Here is a 14,807-nt window from a genome sequence, read left to right on the forward strand (position 1 = left end):
TTGAGAGCTCAGTCTGCTGCAATCTGTAGCCTTCAAATTTCATAGACTCACACACAAGAAAATATTCAGTAATTTATCAGTGGCAATGTGACAATAAATGCTGTACTCCCTGTTGGTCTTAGATTTATAGGGTTTTTTGTTTGTTTTTCTCTGTAACTCAGAGCAATCTTGCAGGAAACATCTTTATGCAGGAGAACAGTATAGCAGAAAGAAAAAAATAGTAATAGCTGTGCTTTGGCACTGGAAAACATTCCTGAAATAACCTGTTAGATTCTGTTTGCTACAGGTTATTCATCTACTTAAGCAGAGCTGTCTTTATCTTTTTCTGAGAGATCTGTGTAACAGCACTGAAGAAATGGGCTTTCCTGGTGTTCTTATCAAAGCTTGCTAAGTACTTTGCAAATGGGTTGACCTAAATTCACAGAATTGAGGTGCTTTGACGTAGAGATTTTTGATTTTTAGTTAATTACTCAGGTGCCATACAGAAGGCACAAAATTATTTTATGGAAGCCAACATGGTGGAAATGCCAAAGAGAGGAACAAAGCTCATGTCATGTTTTTTAGAAGTACTGGGAAGATGTTTTGCAATCTTCCCAGCATTCCTGTGGCTGAATCTAAGATCAGGTTTGTCTTCGCCAGAAGAAACACTGCAAGAAATAAACTCAGAAAAGTTACTATTTTCATAATTTCTTGGGTGATGTACAAGTAGCTGGGGAAACATGACTTCACATTGCTTCTTAGAATCAGGTATGATTATATTAAAGAAATATTTTAAAAAGAGATCCTCAGCTTCCTCTGTTTTTCACACAGAGCTCAGATGGAAAGGAACTGAGATCCAGAGTGGCATGCTCACTTTTTTCTATACTACTCATTACTTTGCACATTTATACTTTGATATTCCACCGTGCTCTGAACTGTTGCCTGTCACTGAATATCTAAATTTTTGATTATATTACTAGGGCAGCTGGAACCAAATACTTGATGCAATAGAGATATTGATTGTTGATTATACTAGTGGCATTTTTTTCTTTTCTTTCCTCTCTTCATTTTTTTTTTTCCATTAGTGAATGTGATATCATCAACAGGATAAGTGACATGACTTTTGCAGGAGGAGGTTAGGAAAAGAGTATTTTGTTTCTAAATTTATAAGCTAATTTATAAATGGAAAATGTGTGAGGAGAGTAAGAAGTAGAAAGAATGGTGAACTAATATATTGTAAAAGACCTACATAAAGCATCAATTATTTTTCTGAGTCACAAAATTACTATTATCTAAGGTCACAGAAGCCCAAGGAGAAGAAGCTGGAGAGAAAATGCTATTTTAAACTAAATACTGAGTCAAGGTCTTTTCTGCTTCTCCCACTGCCATGCCAGTTAGGAGGTTGGGTGTGCACATGGAGCTGACAGTGGGCAGAACCAACTGACCACACCTGACCAAAGGGATGTCTTGTACCATAAGACATCATGATCAACAGTAAAACCAGATGGAGTTGGCCAAGTGGGGCTGCTCAGGGACTGTCTGGGCTTCATCCTGCTGGTGGTAAGCAACAGCACTGTGCATCATTTCTTGCTCAAGCTGTGAATCCCATAAATTGGGATTTGCATAGAAAAGAAAGGAGAATTGTGGATTGAAGCAGCAGGAAATCTGGAGCACAAACCTTATGAGGAGCGGCTGAGGGAGCTGGGATTGTTTAGTCTGGAGAAGAGGAGGCTCAGGGGAGACCTCATTGCACTGTACAACCTCCTGAAGGGAGGTTGTGGTGAAGAGGGATTTGGCCTCTTCTCCCAGGCAACGAGCAGGACACGGGGCAATAGCCGCAAGTTGTATCAGAGGAGGTTCAGGTTGGACATAACGAAGAACTTCTTCTCTCAGAGAGTAGTCAGGCACTGGAATGGCCTGCCCAGGGAGGTGGTGGAGTCACCGTCCCTGGCAGTGTTCAAGACGCATCTGGATGATATGCTGCATGATATGGTTTAGTACTAGTGGTGGCAATGGTGATGAGGAGACGGTTGGACTAGATGATCTTATAGGTCGTTTCCAACCTAGTGATTTTTGTGATTCTTGTGTTAGATGTATAAATTTTATTTAACATTAAAATTGCATGCCAACTGAAAGAAGTGAAATAGCTTTTTTTCTTTAAGTTGACATTTGGAATTTTCTTTCACAAGTTTGAAGTGACTTTATAGCCAGACTGCAGATCATCCGAAAAGAGGAAAGGAAGAAGGAGGAAATCAGTCAACAGGATTCTCATTTTGCGCTTCAGCTGTCCCATTAACTTAAGGCAGGATTCCTCATTTGAAATATTTTAGTTGTTCGCAACCTCTAAAATCGGGCAATTTTATAATCTTGCTTATCTTAGTGACAAAAAGTTATTGCAATTACTAACGCTACATTTTTATTATTACGTTATAGTAAAAAAGTGAATGCTTTGTTTGTTAACAATCTTTGCACAGCAGAATTTTGTTCATGCATCTGGTTGTTTTCCAGTGTACCAATCTACCACGTAGGTGCTTCAAGATTTCCCATTTGGCCAGAATGGAATGAAGCTGACATCAGTGCAGAAAAATGGGATTCTGGAAAAGTTGGAAAAGAGAAAGAAAAGGCTGGGAAAAGTCCTATCTCTGTAAGTTGTGTGACCTGTGTGTTTTTTGTTTTGTTTTGTTTTTTGTACCATGTCAGTTTTTGTACTTAAAGTTATGGGAAATAATCTATTAAAATTATTTTTTGCAGGTAATATTTTCAACATTTCTTTTCTATATCTTTAAGAAGTTTCATAGCAAAATAAATGAATAAATAAATATGTTGTGCATTGTTCATTTGCTGCATCTTAAAGGAAATGTTAATACTATTATCACATTAATGGTTTAAAAACTTATAACCCCCCAAATCTATTTCATAGCACAATTGAAGCTGAGGATGTGGGAAGAAGGCAAGCTGTTGTAACATGCACAATCCTTTCTATGCAGGCTCTTTGAATTCAAAAGCTTGAACGCACATATCTTAGCAGTGTTTTTATGTGGAAAAACTGCAGGTTGAGGTCTTTCCTATTGCACACCTCAGTTTGTGGACGTACTAAACTGTTTGCAGTTCTGGAGTGTAGAGGATCTGCTGTTACATTGCATAAAGTAAAACATTTAGCAGACACAGAAAATCCTCAGCCCTTCCAGTTCTAGAATGTCTTTTGAATCTTGTCTGATTATCAGTTGGGCTTGAAAGTGTGGTTACTTCCTTCATATGCTTTATAGAGTTTGTGTTGCGGATTGGTATGTTGAAGGAACTTACACAATGAAGCAAATGAGAGATAAATGTGGAAAAATAGTTTGGGAGACTTTTAGTTTAGGTTTTGGTTGCTTTTTTTTTTTTTTTTTTTTTTTCATGACTGTGAGATGTATTTTCAATTGCCTTCCTTTGACCAGTAAGTATTCAAAGCATTGTTTTTCCACCGTAGAAACTCCTTCTCTTAATTGGCCTGTAAAAGACATGATTTGGCCTATGAAGCACACAGGAACGTATAGTAAATCTAAATCTATTTAACATTCTTGGCACAAATAGAATGCGGTAACTGTGTAGCTGATCAGTTTCTCAGGCAATATGATCAGTATCAGAGGCACGTGCTCGTCCTACATTGTGCTCTTAGGTAAACAGGTATCCTGATGCTTTCTGGTTATGCGGAGAGTAAGTATCACTTTGGAAATGGAAATCTGAAAAGTATGCGATGCCTTCTCTTCAATGGTTACTTCGTAAATTAACTCATGGGTGTATAGTTGTAGCTCTCCTCATTTCTATGGCAATTTCAATTGCTTCATGTATAAATGATTGCTTCAGAAATTTACTTTCAGATTTCAACTTTAAAAACTTTAGAAATAGTGACTTAGAAAAAATACTTAGGAATGACATGACAGATTGGCGTCTTGAATAAAACATTTAAACATTTCAGGTGGGGAGGGAGGGGGTTCTCAGTGGTGGGAAAGAGTGGAAACATTCAGTGTAGAACAGTTTGACAGTGCATACCACACTGATTTCTCTGAACAGAATAAGCAGTTTTTGTGCTGAATTGTCAGTTTGGACTTTACATTGTTTTAGTCCTGTTATAGATATCATGTGAACAAAAAATTACTTACATCTTGTGGAAAACACCATAGGCTAATTAATTTTTTTTAAGTTACTTTTCCTTTGTTTTTGTTTTGTGTGTGTGTTTTTTACATAGCTTGTCTTTGATGATCCTGAAGGAAAAATAGAATTGCCAGCATCCTTAAAAGTACATTCATGGAAACGACCACAAGAGTTTTCAGCAAATGAGGTAAGAAATAATCAAATCATAATGGAAACAAAGTCTACCCAGCTATGTCACAAGAGCAGAGGAAATTACTTCAAAAGATGGAGGTATTTGTATCCACATGATCATGTGTAGTGGTCCTGACCGTGTGACTGTTGTGCATCCAGGAGCTGTTAATCTGCACAGTGGTTAACATGCATGCGCATCCTAGGGTTCACAGCATCTGAAGGGATGTAAAGTTTAATCCCTTTCTTTATAGTGTTGGCTGTAATACATAATGTTTTAAATGATAATTTACAGTGTCTGAGTGCACCAGCACTTCCTGGTACAAAACAACATGGTATTGTACTCTTCCATCTCTGCTCTGCTTTTTTCCTTGATGTTCTTTTAAAAAGCACCTGATGAGAGAGATGTCGTCTTGTTTTGTGTTCCTGTTTTCTCACTTTTAAACATCAGTGTTATGGCAAAACAAGCTTTCTTTGTTCCAGCTAAGACATCTTGAGCAGTAAAATACCTTTTCCTGAAACCATGGATTAACTTAGTGTTAACATAGTACTTCTCACTCTCCCACCTTAAATATTGCATTTCAACTGTATGCATTCAGAATGTGTCTACATCTTTGACAGTACTTGTTTGGAAGGTAAACACAATATTTTAAAATTGTGCAAAGCTTTTCTTCATTTTCATTTTTAAATGAATTGCAAAGAAAACAAGCAGCCTCCAATTTCAAAGGTTGGAGCATTCTCCAGTGCAGTTGTTGATTTTTAGGTTTAAAGCATTTTTTCTTCAAATTAAATGAAGTTTTTAAGCGCTGTGATCATCCTTAAACATTTTTAATGTTGTCATTTTTCCTTTAATCAGCTTGTCAGTTTTATTTCTTATTAACTAGACACTAAGCAGCTCCAAGATTCATTTTTAATGGAGGAATGGAAGAAATCAGGGAGGTAACTGACAAGACTGAAAGATTGGATGAGAAGTGCTGCCAACACACACAAACTGAGTAGAGGGATCTAAAAGATAAGGGCAGGAGCACAGAAAGCCATGGAAACATGTCTCTATTAAAAATAGATTCAAAACTATTTTTAGACCTCTGTGAAGAAGATGTTGGCTTTAAGAGCTGATTAAACTTAGGTGGTTGTTATAGTTAGATGTGTTTTGGATCAAATAGTGATAGTAATGAGGAGTATTGTAAGTTATTAAAAATTAATGTGAATCTGAAGTGATGGAAGGCTATTAAGTGCTATTTAGTGTGATAAGCATAGAATCAAGCAGTGATCACCAATAAGTGATGAGAGGCACAGGGATACTTAGTTCAGTAAAATACAACCCTAATATAGTATTTCTAAAATGCTTGCAAGAAGGAAATCGACTGCATACATGAGTATTAGTAATCAAAATTATGTAATACAAATAAAAGTTTGAGTACTTATGGATGGGCTTCTCTGAAAGAAATGATTTGATTTCTACTCTCTACTGTTTTGCCCCTTACAGTATGAAATGTAGACAAACTTTCAGCATTTGACAGGAAATTAAGAAAACAAGCAAACAATCTAAATGAACTTTTGCATCACATTGGAGGCTCAGGGAAATCTTGGAGTATGAAACAGTGTTATCATTGATATTTAAGTGCAGAACTGCTAATATTGTGACTAATCTGATGAAATCTCTATTTATATGCTTTTGTTTCTACTTTTAAATCTGATAAAAGAACAATTATTAGTTTTAATTCTGAACGTCTGTGTTTAAAGACACTTTTAAGAAACACCAAGACAGCTAAAAGATTTCTAAGCCAGCAGCCTTTAGTTTGTAAAAGTGTAATAAAAGCTTGCAAAATATCTGATTTTTATGTCATTACTATTCATTTTTTTTCTGATAATTTAGCTATAGATTTTTAACTAATCTCCTTTCTCCTAGACTCCTGTGGTGGTCAAAAATGAGATCTCATGTGACCTTTTTTCAGCAAATGAACATTTATTTTGTAGTGAGGTAGGTGGAAATACAGAAATATTTAGTTTTTATTTGTGTGTTGCTTGTTTATTTCTTTTTTTGTCCATCTTTATTTATTCTCATCTCTTTTTAATCTTTGTGGTCAATCAGAATCACCAATTCAGTACAAGTTTGTTGTTGTAAAAAGGTATTCTTATTTTTTCCATATAAACCATTATATTACCAGGCTGGTAATACTTTTGAAGCTATAGCATATTTAGTAGATCTGTATCTTAAAAAGAAATAAAACAGGATCTAAAATTAAATTAATTAAAATTCAAATTTGAAATTTTAAAAATTGTTACCATGTGAAAACACATCTTCCCATTGTTCTTTGGCAAGTGACAAGCAGCATTATTTGTTGTGTGTCTGTACTCACTGTAATAAAATTCTTTGTTAAACAAGATTTTCAGGAAAATTTATCTGATTTTTTTTTTTTCAGTAAGCCATTGCTTATGGTTTTGTGTCATTTCTTCATTTAAAGCAGGAGTCATTTTTATTTGCTCATCATTCTAATGTAAATTAATTTAATTAGAAATACATCAACAAAAAAAAATTCTGCTTATATTTTCTATTTGCTTTCAGCTGATGCGATGGATTGTAAGTGAGATTTGTGCTCTCTGGAAAATATCTAATGAAAAGGCCTTATCTATTGGAACATCCACACTGTTTTGGAGGCCGTGGGAACATATTTATCCCTCCACTAAAACTGCTAAGGGACACATGCCTCTGTACAATAGCTATGGAAAATACGTAGTGAAATTGTATTGGATGGTGAGTACTTACCTTCAGCCATGTATAAATTTTATGCATTTAGCAGCATACATTTATACATTACGAGAAAAATGTATAATTGTTGAAAAGACTTTCGCAGGAGGAGAAGTTTCAATGAATTTTTGGTGCATGTTAATGAAAATTCATTAAACAGTTATTTATTTTTTTACAACTTAGTACTTGATAGAACCAGTGGTTAACTGATAAGGAAAAATTATTTTTTTTGCAAATCGTGTAGAATAGATGCAATTAGAATAGCTACAATTAGACTAAGCTCGGTAAAACAGACTGTAAAAAGTCTGAGTAGTAATAAAATGCTATGAGACTGTTTCATTACTTCTGTGATATTATATGAAAATCCATAATATAGATCAAATTACAATAGAATTCAATTTGTGGGAAAACAGAATTCTCTTACATACATGTTCTGTTTCTGGACTACAAATTCAGTGTTTTTTCTTCCTTTTTTTTACCCCTCCACCATAGGGCTGCTGGAGAAAGATCACTGTGGATGACACTATGCCTTTTAGTGAAGAGGGTAATTTGTTACTGCCAGCTACAACATGTCAAACTGAACTTTGGCCAATGCTGCTGTCTAAAGCTATAATTAAGCTGGCAAATACTAGGTATGTTTTAGTCAACTCTCTCAGGTTGCTTTTTTTTTTGTGTGTGTGAAATTGTATGGAATTTGGAAAAAAATTATTACATGTGGGGAATATATTTCACTGAAAGTTTTATACTGAGAAATACATTTCTGAAAGTTGAAATAGTAGATCAGTAAAGCAAGGCTCTCTGTGGGAACAGAAGGTACTTTTTAAATTTTCAAACGTGTGTTTGTGTACTTACGCACAGAAAACTTAAAAAAAAAAAAAAAAAAAAAAAAACCACAACACAAAACAGACAAAAAACAGCAACAAAACTGGTGTTATCTCCTAATCTGCTTTAGTTCTTTGCCATTATTCACAAACCTCTTAACATGTGGGTTTTTTTTCTGTCAAATGGAAATATTCAAGATGTTTTAATGAAGTAGTGCTTGTGATGTAATATGGGCAGTTAATATATTGCTTATTTGTATATAAAAAAAAAAAAAGCTTTTGATACAACCAGTTACTAGTTGCTCTAGAATTACAAGAAATGACATAATGGAATCTGATCCAAGAGGACTGAAGATGGTAATCTGCAGTGTCCTTGATGGTTGTCCTGTTTGGTGAGATGGAAAAGTTGAAGGACTACGGAGACAGAAGATTTGTCCCTCTGGGGTAGGCAAAAAGGTATCTTGTTTTCAAAGGAAGGAAGGAGAGTCTCCTTCACGCAGTTCGAGAGGAGCAGCAGTGCATCCTGATGGGCATTCTGACTTTCCAGCTCACTTTTGAAGGAGAACGCATTCACAGTTGAAACAAAATACATAAGCAGAAGAGGGAGAAAAAGAAGGAGGCACTCAAGCTCATTGTTGTAGGAGAGGAAAAATATACTTTGGACAAATGAAGTTGTTTAGAAGTACTTCAGGGTAATTTAAAATTCTAAAAATTATACTTTGGTTTAGCTTAAAAATTGCCCTTTCAAATATTAATAATTTTGAATAGAATAAAGAGGGAAAGCAATGGAGTGGTGTTTTTCAACATGAAGCACTGTATATGTTACAATATTTTATTTTTGGTGGGTTTTTATTAACAGCGTATTCTGAAGGTCAGGTCTTGCACCTTATTATGCCTAATGTTTTAGATTTATTGAACTAAGTCTCAAGGAAGTTTAATCATTTAGTGTACATTCTAGGTTATTTGCTGGATATTTCCTTTGTTTAAGAACTTTTTTTATATATTATTGTTACATACACTTTGAAAGACAAAATGAACTAATCAAACTGTGGAATGCTAAAGAGCTTTTATTTTAACAATAGTAAGCATTATAGATAAAAATGTATTATACAGTAATATAAAAGATGCTTGCAGAATGTTTTGCTAGCATTTATTTTAAAAAAAAAAAAAAAAGGATGCTTGGCCTGATAGGAAAAAGGCCTTTAAAGTGCAAATCTTCATAGCCCTTCTTTGGATGCTCTCTAAAAGCTTTATATCCTTTTCACATTGTGGCACATGAACCCACACTCTGCTTGAGGTGAGGCCACACAGCGCAGAGCAGAGAGGACAACTCCTTTCCTCTCTTAATGGCAGCACTGGGCTTCACCCACCCCAGGGTGCAGTTGGCCCTTTTGGCTACCAGGACTCACTGCTGGCTCATGTTCAACTTGCCTTCAGCCAGAACCCCCAGATCCCTTTCCACGGGGCTGCTTTCCAGCCTCTTGTACTCCACTCTGCGCATAGATCCATTTGAGAGTTATGTGTTCTACTGGAAATGCATCCAAGTGTTGTATGGAAATCTGGGAGTCAGAGCAGTTGCTCGGGGAAAGGAAGTGTTAGACTTGTATCCCCTGTGGGTATGATGGAATTTCAGACCCAGTTTTCTAACACTGCAAAAAGAGACTTTTCTGTGTGTTGGTATAAATGTACATTGCTATGTTGAAATGATGCCATTGTACAGGAGGGAGCACTAATAGAACAGTCTTAATGCAAAGGCAAAGGAGCAAAACCTACAGAACCTGTAGGCCAGTCACCTGTGGGTTGGAAAATTGCCATTAACTATTTGATTTTAAGCAGTTCCCTTTTCTGATTATGTATGATCTTTCAGTGTAGGCTAAGAGTTTACTATGAATTGATTATAATATAGGTCTATGTAATGTCTGTTTTTGTCTTACAGTTTACGTGAAAATGAGAAAAGAGAGCTGGAGGAATTTACAGTTCTACATGCACTGACTGGGTGGATACCAGAAGTTATTCCTCTCCAGTAAGTTTTTATATTAAACAATTCATATACTTGTTAATTATATAGTTCTATAAAGGATAATGAAAATTAAGCTGAGTCCTAGAAGTCCTTCAGTGTCAGTTTTGGGGACTGTAAGGTTTTAATTCTAGAACTTGCCTTCAAGCAATGCAGTTTTGTTGTGTTTTTATTTGCATGTAATTCAGTTGCTTGTAAACTTATTTATGATTATTATTCTTTTTTAAATGAATTTATTTTGGATTAATAACAAACCCTGTGGTGAAAACAGGGTGAGAGATATCTGTATACAAGATCAAAAAGATATAAAACATGTGCCAGTAATACTGATAGCTTTATATATTAATGTACCATTAAGAGTATACTACTTGAATTTGAATTTGAAAGTAATCCATCTGATGTGATTTCTTTTATTTTAAATTGGAATACTTGCTACACTTTTGTTTCCAAAAATAGTATTTCCAACCTATAACGATATTTCTTTTTTTCTTGTTTCTTAAGTTTTAAGTCCATTCACATAATGGCATTCTGATTTTTTTACAGCTTGATATCACTATATTTTTATCGAATGAATAACTGGGGATGCCTGCTCTAACCATCTAGACTTTTTTTTATGCTCTTTTTTTTTAATTTTGCTGTTCGACAGATACACTCTAATGAGTATATAGAAATAATAATGTTGGTTTATTTATGTTTAGGTTAAATTGTTTATTTATGACAATATTTCAAAATTAAATAAGTTCAGTCATGCTCAATCTCATCTGTTATTTCAGCACTCGTGGGCTATGCTTGCAGCTTAGATTTTTTTTTTATGTATTTAGGTTTTTACCTGGTAGTGTGTCTGCATTCCATGGACTTAGAAATCTGACAACCTTGATTTTGCTTCTTTATGTAGTTAATTTTTAAAATAGAAACAATAAAAACGATATTCATGAATCTGACATGTAAAGCAAACATTAAATTATGCAATAAGAAAATGTGAAGACCATAGAATTTTTGCAGTAGTGATATAAAAATGGGTCTAGCCTGTTGTACAACCAGTTGTTTACTTGTAAAAAGAAAGTTTCCTTCTGTTAGCTTCCATTAAACTTATTTATCATTTCTTCAGTTTTAGATTATTTCTGGAATCATTGTGTTTCTGTGGTGAACTGATGCAGCAGAAACTGCAATGTCCTGTCAAAACCTTGTTGTAGATGGTGGAAACAGTGGAAGAGGTGTAGAACAGCCTGTATTGAGACAGTTAGGAAAATGTTTTCTGGAAGTACCTTCAAGAAGACATTTTTAATGTACAGAGCCAGAATCAGATAATTATGCAGTGTACTTGCAAAATGCTCTTCAAATTTTCCTGCCACAACTTTTATATGCTAGAAAGCTCGAGGAAAAGATGTCTAATTTACTTGGTTCTGCAAACACCATCTCTTTCCTTATGGATTTGTCTGTTAACAAAGTGTTGGGCGTTTTGTTGATCATTTTGTCATTGTTTCACTTTTTTTTTTTCCCCTCTTGGCTGCCACACAAAATCAGGCAAATGTGTTTTATTTACTAAAATCACTCGGTAATTTTTCCAAGAGTTGGACTGCCAGATGTACTATAGTTTGATCTAAATGAGGATCAGACATTCTTATTCCAAATATCATTAACAGTGATATATATATGATATATATATATATGATATATATATATGTTTATTTTTATTTTAAGGCTTGGATACTTGGATAAAGTCTGGGACCTTCTGAAAATGATTGTGCCAGAATTTAAGTGGACAGATGAGAATACTTCTCAGGCAAATACAGAACCTAAGGAGGCCAAAGTCTCAGTGTTGAAAAATGAAATTTCATCTGTGAACAAACAGCCAGATAAACCTGAGAAAGCAGAGAAATCTGGCAAAGGTCTGTAGTTGTAGGTAGTGTTATCTTTGCAGGTTGACCGTAAATGAAGTTAACATAACCTGTCTTCAAGTTTATATATCTTTATTATGCCACCTGAAAGTCTGTTGGTTTGTTGTTTTGCCGAATGTTTTGCAATGCTGTGAATTCAAAGAAGCTGTGTTTTAACTATGGACCTCACTAGAAGCAGTGTTTCACAGAAGGAATACGGTATTCCTTGCAGAGAGATTATAATTGAAGAGGTTAGTCTCTCCAAAGACAGCTGTTCAGGCCATCCAGAAAATATATATCTCATGATGGGTGTCAGAAAGAGTGATTGCATATAGAGTGTACTGACATCCACATACTAATGTTTGTCTACATTTTTATTTATGGTAACTATTCTGTTACGCTACTAGGTATTAGTTTTCTTCAAGAAATGCTAAATGAAAATACTGATGCTTAGAAATGTATTCGTACCTGTAACATTTGTGCTTGAGGCTGAGTTTTCTGATCTTCTGCTTTTGACTTTTAAGTTAGGCATGGATGCAATTTCACTTAATATTAGTGAAAAATACAAATCGTACTCTGAAATTTCTATTTCTTCCCATTGAAAAAACTACCTTCCTAGCTAGCTTTGAATCCCAAATACTATGTCAAAGGTTTTAGGAACATTTTAAAGAGACCTGGCTGAGATCTCTACTCAGGAGGTCTTGTTATTATTTTGCAGCTCACCCATTAGTGTAGAAGATATTTCAGAGTTAGAAATGGACATGCAGCAAGATGCAGTTGCTGAGAACAGCACTGTCATTCATTCAGTGGGCTGAGTAGTATATTCACAGAAAATTTTGTAAATTTAGTGCTGCCTAAGATTTAGAAATTGTATCAGTAATTGAAATAGCTAAGGATCAGGGAAATGCTATGTTAAGTAAAGCTCTGTAATGTCCATCTTTGAGGCTGCAAACTGTGTTTGGATGCTCTGTTAAACTTTTCAAATTTCTAAAATTAGAGATATATTTTCCTGTAATCTGAGGGGTTTTTTTCCTATAGTCCAAGGTTTTGCCTCTTGCTTCTTCCGTGTCATGTTAGAAACATTCCTGGCAGAATTCTCTGAAAGAGAAAATCTATTTCATCTTCATTCTGATTCACAGAAAAAGCAGAGCAGAAAGAAACTGGGAAGAAGAAAAGTAGAGATGGAGAAAAGGAAAAAAACAAGTCAGTGCTTCATGCTTCAGAACCATCAACAGAAGTGCAGTGTTCTCCTCAATCTTTAGCTGAGAGTAAGTGCTATCAAAGCTAAAAATATAAATGTAAAGAGACTTTGTTTTCTGTTTGTTTTCTAACTTAACTGGGGGAAGGTTAAATATACTTCTTTTAAAATTGTTGATGCAACCTTCACGAGCTGTGATAAAATCTGAAGTCCTTCTAACATATGAATATAACTTATGACATGAAAATATTGCGGAAATATGTATTTGATGCTGAAAGGTAAAGCAAATCTACACAGAACAATCGGAAGCTCCAGGCAAGTCTTGTAAGACCAAGATTTTTTTCTAGTGGAAAACTGTCTTTTTACTAAAAAATGCAAAGCTTATTCTGTAATAATTTGTTTTCAGTCTCTACTTTAGTCAGTAGATCATAACTGGGAAATATTCCTTCAACAACTAGGAATGTTCTTTGCTGAATGGCTGGGTGGCCAGAAATATTCATTTGAAATTACTGTGTAACTTCTTTAAGGAATTTATTTTTTATTTACTTTTCTTTCTAAAGATTACAATGTTTTTTGAAAGATTACAATGTCTTTGTTTTGATTACAGTTTTTTTTTCAATATTGTTACATTCACAGTACTCTAAAAATTAAGTCTTGCTTTGCGCATTCTGACATACTATCAACATATATTTTATCAAGAAGTGGAATTCCCAAAAAAGTATTTAATATGCTGATGTGTTACAGCTTTGAGGAAAAGATGTTGATATCTTCTAAGTAAATGGCTTTTTAAAAGTCTGATAAATTGTACTTTCCAGCCACATGCCGACTCTCCTTTTCCATTCTTCTCATTTCCATTTTTTTTTTCTTTGTACGCAAACAGCATTGTCTTATTTCATTTCACACACATAAAGGAACTTATTCCTAAAGCAACTTCCAGTTTGGCATTCAATAGGCATACATAAAATTAGGAAATAGTTATCCAACATTTGAAGTGGAACTGAAAGGAGCAAAAATAAAACCTTATGCCAGGTGTCACAGTGCCTACACTAAAATGCTGTCTTTGCATGCTTCCTTAGTTGACTAAGGAAAGACGTGGATAAATTGATATACTTCTTTATGAGATGACCTTCAGGTGGAAGCGCACATCCATATTTATAATGCTATAGGTTTTAGACTTCTAATATTTTTCTTCAGCATTTTTGTACTGGCTATCAGCCAGTCTTGGTTTCTCTTTATCATTCTGAGGTAACAGTGGCTTCTTTCAGTTATAGATGTGAGAAGATTGTGTGGTTGCCTAGTACAAGAGATGTCTAGGGGTAACAAACTGTATAGGGGACCCCCTCAATTCCTGAAGCACCAGCTATAATTACCTAATTTTCCTATCTCCTTGGCAGATTAAGGGCAGTAACTCCAGCTTTTGACCACTGTTTCTCCAAAATGTTACCTCATTCTTCAAACTTGTCAGTAGGAAGTGTTAGAGCTCAGGTTTTCGATCCTTTTGTTGGTAAAATCAGTCTTTTTTGTCACTTGTGAGAGGCCTTTAACGAGTACTTGCCAATCAGTGTACTTCATGCTAGTATCCAGTATTTTTAAATTTTGAAGAGAAATAAAAGAATATGTACAAGAGCAACTTCTGACCTGTTGTATTTTGAAGTTGTAGTTTTTGTTATTCATTTTTATAAAAACTGTGAAATATATAAGAGCTGTTTGATTAAAATGATGCTGTTGTTTTTTTTTTTCCATCCATGGCTTCTCTTCCGAAACCATTCTCTTATTTTTATAATAATCACGTTTTGAATGAAATAACTGTCAGAAAGAAGAATAATGAAAACAAGGCAGAGAAAGCTGAATAACGGATGGATCA

At 34.7% G+C, this 14,807-nt stretch overlaps 1 protein-coding gene across 1 annotated transcript in view; it reads left to right on the forward strand.

Annotated features, from left to right (window-relative positions):
• Positions 1-14,807, forward strand: part of ADGB (androglobin) — a gene marked incomplete at both ends in the record, with an annotated part of 73,475 nt that overhangs the window by 10,153 nt on the left and 48,515 nt on the right. Inside the window, 8 exons of the mRNA XM_079550110.1 lie at positions 2,488-2,623; positions 4,208-4,300; positions 6,191-6,262; positions 6,848-7,036; positions 7,523-7,662; positions 9,788-9,874; positions 11,570-11,757; positions 12,885-13,013. Coding sequence (XP_079406236.1) covers positions 2,488-2,623; positions 4,208-4,300; positions 6,191-6,262; positions 6,848-7,036; positions 7,523-7,662; positions 9,788-9,874; positions 11,570-11,757; positions 12,885-13,013 — 1,034 coding nt within the window. The remainder of the gene's footprint in view (positions 1-2,487; positions 2,624-4,207; positions 4,301-6,190; positions 6,263-6,847; positions 7,037-7,522; positions 7,663-9,787; positions 9,875-11,569; positions 11,758-12,884; positions 13,014-14,807) is intronic.

This window comes from Tetrao urogallus (genome assembly GCF_951394365.1).
Source record: "Tetrao urogallus genome assembly, chromosome: 2".
Lineage (NCBI taxonomy): Eukaryota > Metazoa > Chordata > Aves > Galliformes > Phasianidae > Tetrao > Tetrao urogallus.